Here is a 20,762-nt window from a genome sequence, read left to right on the forward strand (position 1 = left end):
TTTCTTCCTTTTTTCTTTTTTCTATCTCTTTTGATCCCTCTCTTTCTTTTCACCCTTAAACATTATATGATTTTAGATCTTGTGTGTAATAGCAAAGCAAAAGTGGTTGAACCTTTTTGAAGTGACAAAATCCATTTTAACCAGTATTTCAAAAACTGAATTTGTCCATAAATAGTGTGGGTCTTTATCATTTTAAAAATTGCTTTTACTTTATGGAATAGTATAATAACTTTGACAATCTAAGCAGCAAGCCATTTCAGAAAACAGTTTTTCCTGAATGGATGATACTAAACTACTACTGAAGAAAACAGTTTACAAAATAAATGAAGCACACTCTAAAATGTGTAATTGCTGAATCCTTTTCTTTTTTTTTTCATATGAAGTCTATGGCATACTTCATGTTTCTGGTATTAATAATAATAATAATGAGCAGTCATTAGCATACAATGAATCTGTCATTTACTGGAGTATTTGTGAGGTCCATGCTCGGGCACCAATAAGAACATGATAAAGTAACTAAAATGGGTAAAATCCCCAATAGTGTGTGATTTGGTCTTTTTGTTTGTAGAATAGAAAAAAGAATCTGCACTGAAACTTTCTAGTAGTAGATGGAAGTGAGATTAGCAAATGGGCCACAAAATTCTCTGAAAATATAATTACTCGTGCATTCATTCACAACAAATAAGTATTTATTATAAATTCATTTATATAAATAAATTCACATCATAAATATAGTAATTCTCTTGATATCTCATTTTCTGAATTAAGATATGCTTGCTAATATTATACTAAATAATTAACTGTGGAAGATAATGACGATTTGGCTATATCACTTAGTCTCTTCCATATTTCTGATGTGCTTTCATCTAATCATGAAATATTAAGGCAGAAAGAAACCTAATAGAAGTCAGTTAATCAAATTAGATTCCATAGAGCCCTAGCATTCTTTTAAAATGCTTTTGTCTGTCTATAGGGGAGCTGTGCAAAAGAATGGAAGCTTCTAGCTGCTCATTCTACTTCAACTAGATCAACTCTAGCTTACTTTGCTTTATATTTATGTATTGAAATTCTGTCTTTGGTATTTTTCAGACACAGTGCCCCCCAAGCCAAAAAATAAGACATTTAAAAGCTACTCATCAAATCTTACTCCTTAATTTAAACAGATTAAGAACTTAAATTCTAAAAAAAAAAAAAAAAAAAAAAAAAACCTCTTTAAATTGTTTGCCTAAGGTCACATAATATAGGAAAGGAACTAAAACTAGAAAACAGGATTTTTAACTCTCGCCTTACCAATTTTATACATGTATCTTCCTTTGCAGTTAAGACGTGGTAGATTGTTTCAGTAAAGCTCACGTGGATCACATCTGGCTGTACATATGTTTTGTGTAGTCTCCTCTCTTGTTGACCCTGGTCTTGGCCATGTGACTTGCTTTGGCCAATGGATTGTTAAGGAATGTGAAAGAAACTGATGTACGATGACCATTCGTACATGAGGGCACTCTTTTGCTGTTAGTAATTTTCATGTACTATTTGAAACATTGGGCTCATCTCATGGGTTAGAGAGCTCATGGACAGAATTCCCAGTTGAGGTCCCAAATTATGAGTGAGCCCAGATAATACCACATAAAATACATAAGCTTTCCCAAATGAGGTCAGACCACTGAAGCATGAGCAAATAGATGGTTGTGTCCTTAAACCACTAAGTTTTAAGGTAGTTTGTTTTTGCACTGATAGTTAATGAAAAGAACAGTATTGACTTATTGTCCCAACCATGACCTTTCCTAGGATCCAAGCGTAGCATATTTTTATGGATTATTTAAAAAACTGTGCATCACACTGACTTCTTCTAGTAGCTAATGTTATATAAAATTATGTATTCTTTCATTGGAGAGATTCTGTCTTTATTTCATTCATTTCCTTCAGTAACTGTAATCTGTTAAATTTAGATATATTTTGTTATCTTTAATTACAGAACCTTGGGAACTGCCACAGTTACTAGGATCATATGTGTAGGAAAGGCCCCAGGTGAGCTACATCTGAGTAGAGTAGGGATGGAAAGGACAGGTCCAGATTGTCCCTAACATATGTGATGCCAGTTCAAAAGTACAGGTGGAAGCCCATGTACCATATGTCTAAAGTTTTTAAGTGGTAAGTCAAACTAACAAATTTTTAAATAGATTATATTCTATTATTCCACCCTGACAAATATAACTTTACACCAACCTGTAAGACCAAGTTTGAATTTAGAATTCTTGGCCACCTCAGAGTTTTGCCCTAGAATATGATAGCACAGAATAGCTGGGCCCTGGCCAGGTGCTCACTCTGTTCTCTTCCTTCCTTCAACTTCAACAGCATGTACCTTAAGAGGTCTCATGTACAAATTTGTGGATGCATCAGCCCACATAATTAATCTTGGTCTCTATCCTCCCTTCGATAGCCACACATTAGGTTTCAATTCTAGCAGTGTTCCACTGAGAAAACTGTCAAAGAAAAGAGTCCTGTGAAGGTCCTGGAAATAGGATCCAAACACTCTGGATTGTGAATTATGGCATCCCATGAACTAGGAACACAGATGGGGCTGGGTTACATGTAGGCCTGTACCATTGGGCCCACGTATTCCTTGCATGTCCAAAGAGATGGTGCCAGAGGAGACTCAGAGGCCCTAGAAAGCATGAGGCCCTGGATGGGAAGCTCTCTTTCCTGGGTCTAAGGGTGTGAGTTTCGTTGGGGATCCCCAGCATCAGACCCTGAAACAAGGTCTTGAGAGCAAGTAGTTTGAGAGGTGATGTCAGAAACCATAGGTAAGAGTATGAGAGAGTGAGAGACATCAAGGAGAAGCCAATTCAGGGACTGTTAATGAGTAGTCACCACTATTAACATTTTGGGCTCAGTTGCCCTGGGGATCTCTAGGAGTTCGTGTCGAATTCACTTTAGAGTTATTCCTACCAAAAGTCAAAGACGCTGAGTTATTTTTCCACTGATTTGTTACATATTTGTTGAGGACTACAAACACATTTGTGGTCTGATCCATGTGAAGGCTGAGTACCCTCATATGTTCAGAGAAAGCCCTTGGAGAGAATGTCACAGTTTTCCATAAAGCCATTTGCGTACAGGGAGGATTTAAATGCCCAGGGGACCTGGCAGGGCATAGACAGTATCTGCTGCAGTGCAGAACTGGAAAACACTTTGAGAAAACATATCCCAAAAAGAGAATGATAGTTTGATGATATAATGTAGCCATAAAATTTCCAAATTTTTAAAAATCCAAATCCTCTCCACCTCTGCTATTTTATATCTTAAGGGAATGTGGATACTGGCTTAATTCAAAAGTGACTTCCTGTTGATAGTTATGATATTTCTACTTACGTTTGTGGCATGAATCAATTAAATTACAATTGTTCTATCACTGTACCTTCAGAAATAAAGTGATCATGGGTGCCTGGGTGGCTCAGTCAGTTAAGCATCTGACTTCGGCTCAGGTCATGATCTTGGGGTTCATGAATTCGAGCCCCACATTGTGCTTGCTGCTGTCACCACAGAGCCCGCTTAGGATCCTCCATCCCCACCTCTCTACCCCCCCCAAAATAAATAAACATTTTAAAAAAGTGATCATTTCCATGAATTCCACTGTTAGGATGGATTCCTTTTCCAACTGGTAAAGGAGAGAGGCTGGCACTGTGCATTCCTTAAGGTCTTTACTCATGAACATTTCATGAGTTGAAAAATGCTCACTTAAGAACGTCCTTGGCTTTCACTGTCACACTCAGTATCATTAAGAAGTCGATATTTTTAGGGAAAAGGGAGTAGCATATAACATAAAGCTTTTGGTAGGATCTTTACACTGGGACTTGTGCATTCAATCATGTTTACTATTAAATAGCCAGTTATTCTCTGTCTTCAATGAGAATAATAATTACTCTTGAGTTGCTTAAATTTCCTATTCTAAGCAGTGTAATTTTATTTAAATTACCTAATCTAAATATTTTCCTTTCAGTCTGTTCGTGAAAGAGAACGATGAGGTTTCTTTATTTCTGTTAATAAAGCAACACGTTTTGATCACATGATTATCTCACCTGGTTTGTTGTAATGATGTTGTCACAACTCAAATAATTCTCTCAGAATGAAAACAGTCCATGAATCACTGATGATAAAATGTGACTGGAGTCCTTTTTGAGAAGAAAATTTTTATTCTAAAATTAAATTTGATAGAATAAAAATAACAACATTCCGACAGCCTTTGTTTTCTCTTTAGACCAGCTGATAATCTTGAACTTTGCTTAGATGTAATATAGATTTCAAATGTGATCCATCGTCAGTGTATTTTAGTATACAATGTATAACACTAACATTATATGTATTATGTATGACACATAGAAATATACAGCATGCAGCATGCTACAGTGCATGTAATTAATATGTTTTTATAGTATATAACACCTAATGTATACCACACATATACAAATCCCCAATTCGATTTTAAAATGATTTAAAGCAATTAATGTTCTTGCAGGAGTGACTGATTTTCTTTGCATAAATTTCAGTGTATTTGAAAACAGGTTTGCCATTTTTAACATTTGAGGTGCTAAACGTGAATGAATTAAAATTATAGCTAATTGATGTCATAATACTTATCTGGTCATTGGTTGATAAGCTTGATTTGTTTTCTTGGTTTCAGAAAACTTTCTAATACAGAACTAGGCTTTAATCATTTTTTTATCATTTCTTTTTTATCTACTACTTAAATACTTTGCCATTAGTGGGGAAATTTATGTTATATTCTTATACTACATCCTATTTTAGTGTCATGAGATTTCTATTTATTTTATAAATAAATTTTTGTATATTTTATTTATTCATCTTCATTTCATGGAGGATGGTGAGCTGCAGAGAAAAAAACTAGTGTTGATTAGAAGGAAAAGACAAGCATAGAAGCCTACCCACCATTAAACTGCTGTTAACTGTTGACTTAAGGTTAATGGTATAACAAGGTGATGTGAGAAGTATTATTTGGGCATGCCTCCTTCTGCTTCCCTTGGTTTTTTAACTATGGAAAAATTATCTCAACCTGCTAGTCAAGCTGCAAATTATTTTGATTAGTATGGGACAGAGTATCCCTAAGTCATAGAAATGTGGCAGACAGGGACACCTGGGAGGCTCAGTTGGTTGGGCATCCAACTCTTTATTTCAGCTCAGGTCATCATCCCAGGGTCCTGGGATCAAGCGCCGCATTGGGCTCCACGCTGAGCACGGATCCTGCTTAGGATTATTTCTCTCTCCCTCCCTCCTTCTCTCTCCCCCTCTCTCCTGCTTGCACACACTCTCTCTCAAAATAAACTTAAAATAATAAATAAATAAATAAATAAATAAATAAATAAATAAATAAATAAGAAATGTGGCAGACAATAATGCTCACCAAATATTCCACATATCTGTCTTATTTCTCAGTCTCCATTCAGTTAGATAGAGCCATGGGTTTGATTCTGACCAATTAATTGGCCCTTGGAACAATACAGGTGCTAGGAACAACTCCCCCTTGCACAGTCGAAAATCCCTACTTTTGAGTCCCCCAAAACTTCACTACTAATAGCCCCCTGTTGGCCAGAAGCCTTACCAATAGCATAACAGTTGATTAACACACATCTTGCATGTTATATGTATTGTATACTGTATTCTTACAATAAAGTAAGCTAGACGAAAGAAAATCCTAAGGAAGAGAAAATACATTTACAGTACTTTCTTGTATTTATTGAAAAAATTCTGTGTGTAAGTGGACCTGCACAGTTCAAGCCTGTATTATTCAAGGGTCATCTGTAATGTGTATTATTTTTTTAATGTATGTTTGTTTGTGTATTTATTTATTTATTTATTTATTTATTTATTTATTTATTTATTATGAGAGAGAGAGAGAAAAAAAGAGAGAGACAGAGAGAATCCCAAGCAGGCTTCACACTGTCAGTCCACAGCCCGACACAGGGCTTAAACCCACAAACTGTGAGATCATGATCTGAGCCGAAATCAAGGGTTGGGCGCTTAACTGAGCTACCTAGGCACCCCAATGTTATGTGTATTACTTTTGAGTTGAGCACTGAAAAGCCCGTGAACAAACATCCAGCCACTTTTCTTCCCCTGACCTGTACTTGCAAGTACAGTTGCAAGCTCATGGAATCTTTTCACAGCATGGGTCCCTGAGTAGATCTTCCTGTGACCTATGCAAGATATATTCTGTCACTGATAAATAAACTTGCTTATTATGCCCTTGAGATTTAGGAGTAGAGTGTTACTTCAGGATAAGCTAGTTTCTTCTAGATGATACAGTATCATTAAATACAATAGTATTACATATTGCTTTACCCCAAAATGAATTTTGGGATTTATGTGATTAAAGATGATTAAGCTATTTTTTAAATGTTTTTGATAGTTGCAGATGGATCCGTTCTAGTTCCTTTACGATTTGTTCCTCTCAGTGCTGGACGCTACCCTTGTAAAATTTTGTTGACATCACGGTATGATGTGCGTGTCTATTGCATTGAAGGTATAGTAAATGCAGAAGAACCAGAGGCCAGGTTTGAATTTGAAACGCCAGCATTTGAAGCCCTTACCCAGAATATTCCAGTGGTAAGTGCAAACATTTTTTGTACTTTTTTTCATCCCCACTGCTACTGTCTCAATTAAAGTCCTCCAAACCTTCATCTTGAACTAGTAGAATTTCTAATTGCGTTATCTGCTGCCATTTGTTTTTCCATGTTGATGACAGGAATTTATATTCCTGAATATAAATGTTACCATGTTACTTACCTCACTAATCACTTCCATTGGATCTCATTCCTTAAAAAATTAACTCTAACTTCCTTAACTTATCATCACATTCCTACTCAAAAGGAATTCCTGGTTCCACCAGGCAGAGTAATGATCTGCCTCCAATCTCTCTACTTCAAATTTGGTTGCGATCCTCACAATTGAGATGGGTTCATGGGCACTAAGAACAATGACTGTAGCTTGGCTATCAAAGTGATACTACAGCATAGAAGAAGGTTATATATTTGTAAGGAATGTTGAATTTTCTAGACTAGAAATTGGTTTTTGTTTGTTTAATTATTAAAGATATAACAAAAGTCTACTCAAAGCACAGAAATTTGTTCTGATGGGATATATAAGCTTGGCGATCTGAGCAGTCTGCCAGAGAGATTGCCCATAATTAGGAGAAGAATGTGTGATTCTAAGACCATTTTATAATTTTAACAATAATTAGTAAGTTAAACAAATATTTCTTTAAATATTAAATAACCCATGGATCAGCCTATTTGACATTGAAAGCATAGTCATGCTCATGCCTTATGTTCACATTGTTGATAATTGTTCATAACAACTATGACTTTCAAGCAGTAATTTTTCTGAAATGTAATTTAAAATATAATATATAATTTTATTAAAAATACCAAGAACTAATATGTAACTCAACTTCATCATCATCATCCCTCTGACATTTTTCTACTTTTTTTTTTCACGCTTTAGAATAACAAAACAAAGAATGAATGGAAATGTCAAGTTACTATAGAAGGAGAATGGTTTTATGGACCTTCTGTTTTATATGTTGGAGCAGGTGAAACTGTGCAGTATCCTCTCACATTCAGACCTATTTTAGAATGTGAGATTATGGTATGAACTCATTGATTTTTTTCCCTAGTATTAATAATGTCTATAAATTGATGTATGGTATTAACATGTCTAATTTATGATAAATCTTCTTGCAGAAAAGTTATATCTTCTATGATTTTGATCATCAGTATTCACTCTGCTTGAAACCTTAATAAATGTTTTAACTTGAGGGATAAAATTTCTGAAATTCACAACGCCCCTGGCTGCCAATACTTAATGTCTAGATTATTTTTACACAAAATGCTTAACAAAGTAAAATCATTGTTATTTTGTTTTTTATTCATTAATGTAGGGGGTACTTCAGAGAATACTTTCTTAAGACATATTCCTTTGACAAGGACATAAAAACGTATGGAATTGCTATGTACAAGAAGGCCTATATAAACTCTGTCATTTAGAGAAAGTCCAGAGAAATACAGAGCTTTCACAGGAAATTCATCTTTATTCATTCAGTAGAAGTATTTAGACATAAACTGGAAAAGTCAATGACTGACACCTCCTTGACAGCTCATTTCATTAATCAGATTCAAAGTTAATCAGATAGCAGAGATTGTTGGGCATCCGACTGTGACTTCTATAGTGCTGAAATTTGGCTGATTTGTTACAGGGCAGACTTATTGTGCAAAATGAAGCAGATGGTATGGAGTATGTCTTTGACATAAAAGGGATTGGAAAAAGACCGCTGGCCTTGGAACACATCATTATAAACTGTCAAGTAGGAGAAATGACAAATAAACCCATAATGGTGCCCAATCATACAAAGACCATCCAAACATTTAAGGTAAGATTTTTTTCTTTAAGTCTGAAAGTGTTTTCAAAAGGACTATATTGAATTATATGAAATTTTAAAACCACTTAATTTTACTTAACTAGGTGAAGCAGTGTCACATAAGAACATGCTTAGAATTCTACTTCTCATTAGGCCAACAACTATTAAATTTCTTTTCAACTGTAAAGTTGAAATAACATCAAACAAGTTTTATATTTAGGTATTAGTATATAATAATAAAGCATATTAAAATCTACCTATTTGAATCGTGTACTTTGATCTGAAGAAATTGTATATGATAACAAAAGGCATTTTCAAAATATTTTGGATAGCTCATCCCATTTTAATGTGAAATCTGTAAACACAAATTTTCAAAAGTGTATCCTATCATTTATCAGCGTAAATAATATTGGGAATGTGAAGAAATGCATAATTGTTTACATTATTTTATATGAAGCCTTTCACCTGGCTGTCCTCACTTGATTTAAGTCAATCCTAAAATAAATTTTTTCACTCCCCGCTCCCACATTTATCTACAAATTATTGTGTGCCCAAGAGAATCTTTGAAAGAAGATTCACGTATCTATCCATCATGAGTGCCTGAGTTTCAGAGGGTATTAGAGAAGTCTGGAAATTCTCTGGGTTTGCCTCCTGATTTTTTTTGTAGTCCTGAAAATAATATGTGCTTTGATTTTCTTCTTTCCTTACTCGATGGCAAATGGAGTGAATATTAAGAACGAAAATGTCATCTTGACACTCCCCTGCTGAGACTTGCCCTGTCATCTCTTACCTTCAGGATAGAATCCATACTCCCTGAAGTGGCTTTTGCTGTCCTTTAAAAGCTCATCTGCTCATTTTCATCTCCTGCCACTCTTGGCCCCAGAAGCACTCAGCTCTTTGTAAACAGAATTTCCTTTTGCTCCTGTCTGGAGCTCTCTATACAACTCCCTATCTTCCATTTCTCTGTCTTTCTCCTCTTAATTCTTTAGGGTAAGTCTTAAATGCCACTTTTCCAAGAATGATAATAAAAGGCATTTTCAAAAAAAATTGGGGAGTGCCTAGGTAGCTTAGTTGGTTAAGCGTCTGACTCTTGGTCTCGGCTCAGGTCATGATTTCGCGGTTTGTGAGTTCAAGCCCCGAATCAGCCTCTGCGCTGAGGGTGCAGAGCCTGCTTGGGATTCTGTCTCTCCTTCTCTCTACCCATCCCCCATTTGTCCTCCCTCCCTCCCTCCCTCTCTCTCTCTCAAAATCAATAAATAAACATAAAAAAAATTTAATAAAAATAAAATAAAAATAAAACTTTTTTCAACAGCTTTTAAATTTTATGGATTATAAAACTGGGGAATAGATGCCTTTCATGTGCTTTGACAACATTTTTTTACCTGTTCCACCATCATACATACTATATAATATTGCTATTACCTTTTCATTATTTTCCACCAGATTATAAACTGAGAAAAGGGGCATGTCTCTCTTATCTACATATTTATACCTTTCATAAATTATACTATCGAGCACCTAATAGCTTTTAAGGAAGATTTTCCATATTTTTATATTTAAAGTCTTTTTTATTTATTTATTTATTTATTTTGAGAGTGAGAGAACACAAGTGGGGGAGGGGCAGAGAGAGAGGGAGAGAGAGAATCCCAAACAGGCTCTGCACTGTCAGTGCAGAACCCGATGCAAGGCTCAAACTCACGAACTGTGGAATCATGACCTGACCCAAAATCCAGAGTTGGATGCTTAACTGACTGAGCCACTCAGGCTCCCCCCATATTTTCGTAATTAAAGAGCTCCAAAAATTATAAAAGAACAGAAATGTATTTAAGATTTAAGAAAGATTTGTTCCTAGAGATATTATCAATAGATACAATATCACCTTTATTTGAAATTTACCATTGTCTTTAATCAACACAGGATAATGAGCACTATGAATTTGCCCTTTCATTTCATTCATAATATTTGGTTTATTGCTTGCCTTTCAATAGAAATTCTGTTGGGGAACAACTGAGGTAGTACTAAAGAGAAAGGCTGGGGAGAGAAGCTTTGCTTTATACTTTGAGCTTTAATCATACACTTGATTTAGGACCACTGACATGCTTCTGATTCTCCATCTTCATTCCTTCATCTATGAAATGAATTGGACCTCTATGCACTCAAGATTGATTCACATTCCTTTCCCCTGCTCTTTCTCTCTTTCAATATCTTTCTCTTTGTGTGATTATTTTCCTTAATCTATAAATAGTCTCATATTTTTCCATTATAAAAGAAAACTAGGGGCCCCTGGGTGGCTCAGTTGGTTAAGCATCTGACTTCAGCTCAGATCATGATCTCGCGGTTTGTGAGTTCAAGCCCCGCATCGGGCTCTGTGCTGACAGCTCAGAGTCTGAAGCCTGCTTCAGATTCTGTGTCTTCTTCTCTTTCTGTCCCTCCCCTGCTCGCTCGCTCTCTCTCTCTCTCTCTCTCTCTCTCAAAAATACATAATAAACATTACATTTTTTAAAAAAATAAAAGTTGGGGCGCCTGGGTGGCGCCGTCGGTTAAGCGTCCGACTTCAGCCAGGTCACGATCTCGCGGTCCGTGAGTTCGAGCCCTGATCAGGCTCTGGGCTGATGGCTCAAAGCCTGGAGCCTGTTTCCGATTCTGTGTCTCCTTCTCTCTGCCCCTCCCCCGTTCATGCTCTGTCTCTCTCTGTCGCAAAAATAAATAAACGTTGAAAAAAAAATTTTTAAAAATAAAAGAAAACTTGTCTCTACACTATTTGTTCTTTAATTATTATCACCTTTTTTTTAATTAATTTGGTTTTTTTTTTTTTAGTTTTTAGTTTTAGTTTTAGTTTTTAGTTTTTAGGTTTTTTTTACTTTTTAGTTTTTTTAGTTTTAGTTTTAGCTTTTTAGGTTTTTTTTTTAGTTTTTAGTTTCTCTTAAATTCCTATTAGTTAACATATAGTGTAATGTTGGTTTCAGGAGTAGAATTCAGTGATTCATCACTTACATGCAACACCCAGTGCCCATCCCAACAGTTGCCCTCCTTAATGCCCATCACCCATCCAGCCCATCCCCCTGCTCACCTCCCCTCCAGCAACCCTCAGTGTGTTCTATGTATCAACTATTATCACCTTTATTGTCCATGATTGCTAAACTTCTTAATTTATGGCAATCCATTTATAGCTCTTCTTTTGGGCTAAAACCTCTGCCACAGAGATCACACTTGACTTCTGGTCAAGGAAAATCAGTTATTTTACTGAGGTATCTGCCTCACAATTCCTGTAGTGTTTTGCAATGTCAGTCTGCCTTCTTAACACTCTTCACTGTTTATTTTATACCATTCTGTATTCCTCATTTCCCTGCCATTTCTTGATTTTGATTATTACTTATCTGGTTCTTTTATTCCTCTAACCTTCTGATGTCTCTTCAGGTTTACATCTTCCAAAGTATCCTTATGTCTTTACGACGTCTCACTTGGCAGTTTCTTGGCTTCAAACTGCCATCTAGGTACAAATGCTAGCTTCACACTTTTCCTCAAGACATGTGTTGTCTCAGCCCCTCATTCTCGACTGCTATACACCTGCACTTTGACAATCTGCTAACAACTCAAGCTCAATATATTCTTTTCATATATTTTCTTTGTTCTGTTTTTCATTACTGCTAGTAGTCACTTTTATGCCTTTTTAAAAAATCCTTTTAACTTATATTTCATCTTACTGCCCTAAGAGTAGTTTTCAGTAGGAGGTTGTGACTTCCTTAATATGAAAGAGAAAATTAAAAATCAGAGAACATAATTGAGATACAGGTACAATGCTGTGGAAAATAGTTCTGCAGTAAGGAAAACAACAGGTGTGGGACTTCCAGAATGGTAGAGCAAGGAGTTTCATAAATCAGTTTCTCCTTAAAAACAATAAAACACTGGCACAAGTTGTCAGAATGAAAATTTTCAGGCCTTGAAATTGAACAAAAGCTTAAAATAATCTGAGGAATATTTGCTCAAGAAAAACTTGTAATCTTGGTAAAAGCAGAGTGATTTGTGGTATTTTTATTTGGCCTCTTTCTATCCCCCTCTCCTCAGCTCCTCAATCTTGCAACCATAGTAGCTATGAAAACTTGCAGGCTTGCAAACAAAGGAAGAGGCAGACTGAGTATGGATCTCCTTCTAATTCCCATCCTCAGGACATTGTCACAATTTGCCATTCCTTGCAGCTCCCTCTTTAGCAATTCCCCACTAGCGGAGTGTTGCCATTACCTGACTTGTCTCAAATCTTGCTCTGTTGGAAAGGCCCTATCTTCAGGATATTTGCCAAAAAAATATTCAGCAGTTATTATTTGACACTATAGTTGCCTGAGGCTGCAAAAACAGCTGTGCCCAGCAAGAGTTTGGCCAAAAACTTGAAAGGAAGATCTGAAGAGTGAGAGGTCCTTAGGGGATTTTAAAAGCTCTGAAGTATCGCTGGGGAACAAGCAGGCCACATGCATGGGTAGCATTGTGCAGTTGACCAGAGAAGTCCTGAGAGGGTGCCAGGTCTTTTGTCTCCACAGACATAGAGGCACTATGGGAGCTGGAAGTGAAGGCTGAGGCAGAGTTGTCAGATCCCTGAGTGCTGAAAATGTGCCATAACACATATGCAACGCTCCTCAACAAAGCGTAGACAATTTACATTCTCAGGCGTGTAAGGAAACCTGGGACAAACTATTGCTGGCCACTAAGCTAACTCAGCAGGGACTTAAGTGAACACATGCTCTAGTGAATGCAGAATATACAGGATTGGTCCAGAAAAGTCACTAAACCAGCAAAGAACAAACAAGAAAAAACAGCAACAAAAACAAACCATTGGGAGTTAATGATCTGATTCCAAAAATGGCTCTATTGGCTTATCTAAAAGGCACATTTTTCCACAGCAAAAATTATGAGACAAAGAAACAGGGAAGTATGGCCCCTACAAAGGAAAATAAGCAGTCACTAAAAGCTGTCTCAGTAGGGGCCCACATGTAGGACTACTAGACAAAGACTTTAAACAAGCCTTTGTAAATATGTTCAATGAGCTAAAAGAAATATTTTCTGAGGAGTTAATGAAAAGTTCCAAAAAACAGATAATAGCAATAATATAGAGATTATTTTAAAACTCTGGACTTGAGGGGTGCCTGGGTGGCGCAGTCGGTTAAGCGTCCGACTTCAGCCGGGTCACGATCTCGCGGTCCGTGAGTTCGAGCCCCGCGTCGGGCTCTGGGCTGATGGCTCGGAGCCTGGAGCCTGTTTCCGATTCTGTGTCTCCCTCTCTCTCTCTGCCCCTCCCCCGTTCATGCTCTGTCTCTCTCTGTCCCAAAAATAAATAAACGTTGAAAAAAAAAATTAAAAAAAAAAATTAAACTCTGGACTTGAAAGTACAATAGAAAAGAGGAATCATTCACTCTAGGGACTCAGCATATTTTCTAATTTCATTGGGATTTCTTTTTTGGCACATTGGTTATTTAGGACTCTTTTTTAAAAATTATTTTTATTTTATTTTATTATTATTATTTTTGAGAGAAGAAGAGAGCATGAGCAGAGGGAGAGAGAGAGAATCCTAAGCAGGCTCCACACTCAGCACAGAGCCTGACAGGGGCTCGACCCCACGATCCTGGGATCATGACCAGGATGGTCATGAGTCAAGAGTCAGCTGCTCACCCAACTGAGCCACCCAAGCACCCCTATTTAAGGGTTTCCCAAATTTCTTTCCATTTTTTATTTCAAATTTAATTCAATTGTTCTCAAAAGAAAACGTACTAGATATAATTCCAGCCCTTTTAAATTTGTTGAGGCTCCTTTTATATCCCAAGGCATGCTCTATCCTGGAGAATATTCCGTGGGTACTTGAGACATACTAAAGGGCATCCATGAAAATCCCACAGCTAGCATCATACTTAATAGTAAAACAATGAATGATTTTCCCCTGTGGTCAAGAACAAGTCAAGAATTTCTACTCTTGCCATTTCTGTTTAACATTATACTGAAGACATTAGCCAGTGTAGTTAGTTTAGGAACAAGAGACAAAAGGCATTTACATTGTAAAGGAAGAAATCAGACAATCTCTATAGATTTCATGATCTTACAAATAGAAAATTCTAAGGAATCCATAAAATATATTATCAAAACTAATGAATGAATTCAGAATATTTGTAGGATACAAGGTCAGTATGCAAAAATCAATCATTTGTAGCAATGAACAATTCAAAATGAAATTAATAATCAAATGATTGACTTTTTGTCAAACTTGTTCCTAAGCATTTTATTTTTTTTGGTGCAATTGCAAATGATTATTTGCATCAAAATAAATAAATAAATAAAATGCTTAGGAACAAGTTTAACAAAAGAAGAGCAAGACTTGTCCATTGAAAACTGCAAAATATCATTGAAGGAAATTAAATTCAAAATACATAGAAAGACATTCCATGCTCATGGATCAGGAGGCTTAATATTGTTATGATGGCTTTGATATCCAAATTGATACATAGATTCAACACAATATCTATCAGAATCGCAACTGACTTTTTTTTTTTTCAGGATTTGACAAGATAATCGTAAAGCTTATATAGAAATGCAAGGGACACAGAACAGCCAAGTCAATCTTGTGAAATAAAAAGAAAAGTGGACAATTCATACTTCCTGATTTTAAAACTTATTGCAAACTCCTAACTACAAAACTATGATATTAAAGAAAATTTGGTACTGGCATAAGGTAGACATATAGATGAATGGAATGCAATAGAAGTTCTAGAAATAAACCCTTATAATAATGGTCAATCAGTCTTTAACAAAGATGCCAAGAGAATCATTGAGACAGAATAGCCTTTTTTAAAAAATGGTACTGAGACAACTATATTGTCAAACACAAAAGGATGAACTTGGACCCCTAACTCATATCATATGCAGAAGTAAACTCCAAATGGATTGTAGACCCAAATTTAATAACTAAAACTAGAAAAACAGAATAAAACATAAGAGTAAGTTATCAGGAATTTGGGTTAGGCAATTATTTTTTAGATATGACACTAAAAGCAGATGTGACAAAGCAATAAATATAAATAAACAAATTGAACTTCCAAGTTAAAATGTGCGTCAAAGGATACCTTGAAAGAAGTGAAAAAACAACCCACAGAATGAGAGAAAATGTCCATATGTCATATATTGGACTCTACAACAAAATGAGAAGTAACATTTCTTTTAAAATGTGCAAGGAGTTTAAATAGAGAGTTCCCAGTGAGCAATGAAGCACGTGAAAAGATGCTCAGTATAGTAGCCATTAGAGACATGCAAATCAAAATCACAATCAGATACCACTTCACACTTACCAGGACGGCTATAATCAGGATGGCAGATAGTAAAAACTTTGCGAGATGTAGAACAGTAGGAGCCATGATGCCTTGTTGGTGAAAAAGAAAAGGGTGCAGTCATTTTAGAAAAGTTTTGGAAAAAATGAACAAATCAGGAGACTATAGATGCTGGAGAGGATGTGGAGAAATGGGAACCCTCTTGCACTGTTGGTGGGAATGCAAACTGGTGCAGCCACTCTGGAAAACAGTGTGGAGGTCCTCAGAAAATTAAAAATAGACCTACCCTATGACCCAGCAATAGCAGTGCTAGGAATTTACCCAAGGGATACAGGAGTACTGATGCAAAGGGGCACTTGTACCCCAATGTTTATAGCAACACTCTCAACAATAGCCAAATTATGGAAAGAGCCTAAATGTCCATCAACTGATGAATGGATAAAGAAATTGTGGTTTATATACACAATGGAGTACTACGTGGCAATGAGAAAGAACGAAATATGGCCCTTTGTAGCAACGTGGATGGAACTGGAGAGTGTGATGCTAAGTGAAATAAGCCATACAGAGAAAGACAGATACCATATGTTTTCACTTTTATGTGGATCCTGAGAAACTTAACAGAAACCCATGGGGGAGGGGAAGAAAAAAAAAAAAAGAGGTTAGAGTGGGAGAGAGCCAAAGCATAAGATACTCTTCAAAACTGAGAACAAACTGAGGGTTGATGGGGGGTGGGAGGGAGGGGGGGTGGGTGATGGGTATTGAGGAGGGCACCTTTTGGGATGAGCACTAGGTGTTGTATGGAAACCAATTTGACAATAAATTTCATATATTGAAAAATAAATAAATAAATAAATAAATAAATAAATAAATAAATAAATAAATAAATAAAAAATAAACTAAAAAAAAGAAAAAAGCAAAGTTTTGGAAAGCCGTAATTCCAAAGATTAAACACTGAGTTACCATACGCTCCAGCAGTTCCACTCCTAGTTAGATGTATGTCCATTACAAATGAAAACATCTGTGTCCAGTTAACAGCTTGTACATGTTTTCATCACAGCATTGTTCATAATAGACAAAAGTGGAGGCAGCCTAAATTTCCATCAATTTATGCATGGGTACACAAAATGTGGCATATCACACAATTTAGTATCATTTGTCAGTGAAAGGAAATGATATACTGATACCTACCACAATATAGATGAACCTTGAAAACATGCTAAGTGAAAAAAGCTTATCACAAAAGACCACATATTATTTCCTTTCTATGAATTGTTCAGAACAGGCAAATCTATAGACACAAAGTAGATTAGTGTTTGCCTAGGCAATGGGGGGTAGTGAGATGTACCACTCAGTGATCTGAAAGTTGGATTAAACAGAGTTATGGTCAGAATGCTGTTTAAATAGTCTTTGTTTGCTGTATTAATATTGATGTAAAATTCATTGAAATGGTTCATCTTTTGTCCATCAAAATGCATAAGAAAATTATGCATGGCCTATAAAAGATATTCAGGTTGTCTAAATATCAGTGGTAACATCAGTAGCAACAGAAAATAAGCATTGTCTTTGTTTTTTCTAAGAATCATTTTCTTTGTTCTCCTTTTTCATAGGCCTCTCCTTAGATTTTTTCTTTTACTTTATGTAGTATTTTTCTGGTTTGCTTTTTATTTAAAGGTGAACAGTTCTCGAGCACCTGGGTGTCTCAGTCGATTAAGTATCTGACTCTTGATTTTGGCTCAGAGCTCCTCATTGGGCTCCTCACTAACAGTGTGGAGCCTGCTTCAGATTCTCTGCCTCCCTCTCTCTCTGCCCTAGCTTACTCCTTCTCTCTCTCTCTCTCTCTGTCTCAAAATAAATAAATAAACTTAAAAGTAAAATACTTAATAAAGGTGAACAGTTTTAATGGAAGTATTTACATTTTCAGTTTTTTCTATGCTTTAGTTCTACGAATTTCATGTAAATATTGACTTTATGTAATTCTTTGAACTCTCTTTTCTAGGTATCTTCAGATCTTCCAATGGTGTGGGGAAATCCAGTCATCACCATAGACTCTGATAGCACAATTCCATATATTCTACATGTTTTGCCTTGGAAACGTGGTATATTCAAAGGTAACAAAACCATTAGTAAAACATTATTAACCACTAGATTAGGACAGATATATGATGAGAACAATGAAAAAATATACTTTACATTTCCCGTTTCTAATAAGTGACCCAGATGGAAGTTTAGTTTTCCATTTCAGTCATTAGCTTTCTGAATAATCAGAGCTTTGGGACATGCATTTTACATCTAGTGCTATACTCTCTTGGCCATTTATTTGAATTTATTTATTGGACAAATTTCTAGAAGTAGATATATTTAGTTAAGGGTATTTAATTTTAAAATTGTGATAAAGGGCACCTGGGTGGCTTAGTCGGTTGAGCATCCAACTCTTGATTTCAGCTCACGTCATGATCTCACAGTCATGAGATCCAGCCCCACATCCAACTCCATGCTGAGCATGGAGCCTGCTTGGGATTCTCTCCCTCCCTCCCTCTCTCTTCCCCTTCCCCACTCGCATGTACTCTCGCCCTGTCTCCCTCAAAATAAATAAATAAACATTTAAAAATAAATAAATAAATAAATATGGGGCGCCTAGGTGGTTCAGTCGGTTGAGCGTCAGACTTCGGCTCAGGTCTCAGTCTGTGGGTTCAGTCTGGGACTTCGCAATGTCCCAGTCTGTGAGTTCAAGCCCCGCATCTGGCTCTATGCTGACAGCTCAGAGCCTGGAGCCTGCTTTGGATTTTGTGTCTCCCTCTCTCTCTGCCCCTCTCCCGCTCAAGCTGTATCTCTCTCTGTCAAAAAGAAATAAACATTAAAAATTAATTAATTAATTAAATAAAATGTGATAAATACTTTTAAATATGTCTACTACTTTATGAACCAGTCAACATCTTATGAGAATGTCTGTTTATAGGAATAGGTCTTATAAAAACAAGCATAGGCACTTAATTGATATATGAAAAAATAGGTTAAAGTCTTTGGTGTGTGAAGTTTTCTCCCTTTGTCTCTAATAAAGCATTCATTTATGCAAATTATCCCAATGATCCCTGAACAGAATTGGTTGCATGGGAATGGTGGTGAAGGGTATTCCTATAAGCTTTTGAAGAGAGGAGGGTGCGTGAGAAGCATAGAATAAAAAAAAAAAAAGAAGGGTAGAAGAGTAATAGGGAAGACCTGAAAGACTGTAATTCATTTTTTTTATGTTTATCTATTTTTGAGAGAGAGAGAGAAAGAGAGGGAAGGGAAGGGGCTGAGAGAAAGAGGGAAACACAGAATATGAAGCAGGCTCCAGGCTCCACGCTGTCAGCACAGAGTCCTGATGCAGGGTTCAAACTCATGAACCACAAAATCATGATCTCAGCCGAAGTCACATGCTTAACTGACTGAGCCACCCAGGTGCCCAGGACTGTAATTCATTAAGGGAATAAGTTGTTCTATTTGGGAGGGATTTAAATGTCCCACAGCTGTTGGATCCTGCCAAGGAAATCATTATAGCATAGGTAAATGGATATACTTTAGAAGTATAGTAAGTATACACCTAGTAGCAAACCTGTGCTCCTTGGAAGAACTAGTGTCTCATCCCTGCTCCCCTCAGCAAAGAATGTTTTAGGAAAGGGTCTACACGTAGTATGCTGATGCTATTAATAAGGAGAAGGGAAACTTCAGAATGGCAAACATACTGATCCAGTCAATACCACTGTCATAGGATGTGCTGTAAAGCAAGAGTCAGCATGCACACACCTGCCCCCCACCCCCGTCTGCTTCTAGTTGCCTTCACCTCCCATGTCACCACAGTCATAGTTATTATCATCTTCTGAAATCTTCCCATCACTTTTCACACATTTGGCTTTACAAAGCCAATTAATAATTCTCTGTATGATAGATTTTAGGCTATTGTGAATCTCTTCCTAGCTTTACAATAAAGTATCATATTTTGTCATTTTTTTATGTAATTCACAAGATTTGAATCGATTTTAAGAAATCTAAATTTCCGTTCTTATTTTGATCATCAAATGACAGCTCTCTTACTGGTGGATTTCACTTAGTTTTAGAAAGTTAACTAGTCTTTGTAAAGGGCAGCGAATCATTCAGATTTGCCATTATTAGTTTTGATAAACACATTAAATCTCATTTCCTGTTCTACAAAAGGCAGAGAGTTCTGCAGTGTATGAGAAAGTACATATGAGGAACCTCACACTCAGCATTGTTGTATTAGAAATGTTTATCACTCCCTTAAACAGAACAAAGCCCCTCTTCTATGAATCAGACTCTTAAAGTTATGGAAATGGAGCTCCAAATCACTAAGTAATCATATTTAATATGTCTTTTCTTTGGATAGTCATTTTTTGTTCATCTTGGCAGCCTTTCTGAGACCATAAAATTTCCATACATATTTTAACTGAACAGATCAGGACTCATTTAACATGCTGGTTTGAAGGAATTTGGGGAAGTTAAAGGCAACTCAGGGTACATCGTTCAGTGAGGATGAATTAGTAAATGTTGCTGGCTACACAAGATATTTTGCCAGCTTCATAATTTTGAAAAATATTTGCAAGACACTATCATGATTGCTCTTTGCAGGGCAGTCCCTTAGGATTGAATCAATGTTGACATTATGATTGGAAGAAGCAAAGCCTGTAAAGAAGGGCTAGCCCATTTTTGTTGATATTATTGTTAGAAAAGTTCTCCGGCATTTGAAACAGTGGAAATTGCTTCTGAACAACTGTTAATCTGATGCAATATAAAAAAAAAAACAAAAAAACAAAAACTAAACTATAAAATTTTCATACATATATGAAAATATTCCTATTTGTGCTGATTAAAGAAATGTATCCATGTGCATGTATGTATCAGTGGTCTTTAAAAAAAAAAAAAAAAACAGGGGCACCTGGGTGGCTCAGTCGGTTAGGCGTCCGACTTCGGCTCAGGTCATGATCTCACGGTTTGTGAGTTCAAGCCCCGTGTCGGGCTCTGTGCTGACAGCTCAGAACCTG

General features: G+C 36.3%; 1 protein-coding gene across 2 annotated transcripts in view; it reads left to right on the plus strand.

Moving 5' to 3' along the window:
* The window catches only part of CFAP47 (cilia and flagella associated protein 47), a 566,822-nt gene that overhangs the window by 339,117 nt on the left and 206,943 nt on the right, over window positions 1–20,762 (plus strand). For both annotated transcript variants that reach the window (XM_045050610.1, XM_045050611.1), the window contains 4 exons: window positions 6,419–6,615; window positions 7,513–7,656; window positions 8,264–8,437; window positions 17,723–17,834. In XM_045050610.1, coding sequence (XP_044906545.1) covers window positions 6,419–6,615; window positions 7,513–7,656; window positions 8,264–8,437; window positions 17,723–17,834 — 627 coding nt within the window. The remainder of the gene's footprint in view (window positions 1–6,418; window positions 6,616–7,512; window positions 7,657–8,263; window positions 8,438–17,722; window positions 17,835–20,762) is intronic.

Source organism: Felis catus, chromosome X (assembly GCF_018350175.1).
Source record: "Felis catus isolate Fca126 chromosome X, F.catus_Fca126_mat1.0, whole genome shotgun sequence".
NCBI classification, from domain to species: domain Eukaryota; kingdom Metazoa; phylum Chordata; class Mammalia; order Carnivora; family Felidae; genus Felis; species Felis catus.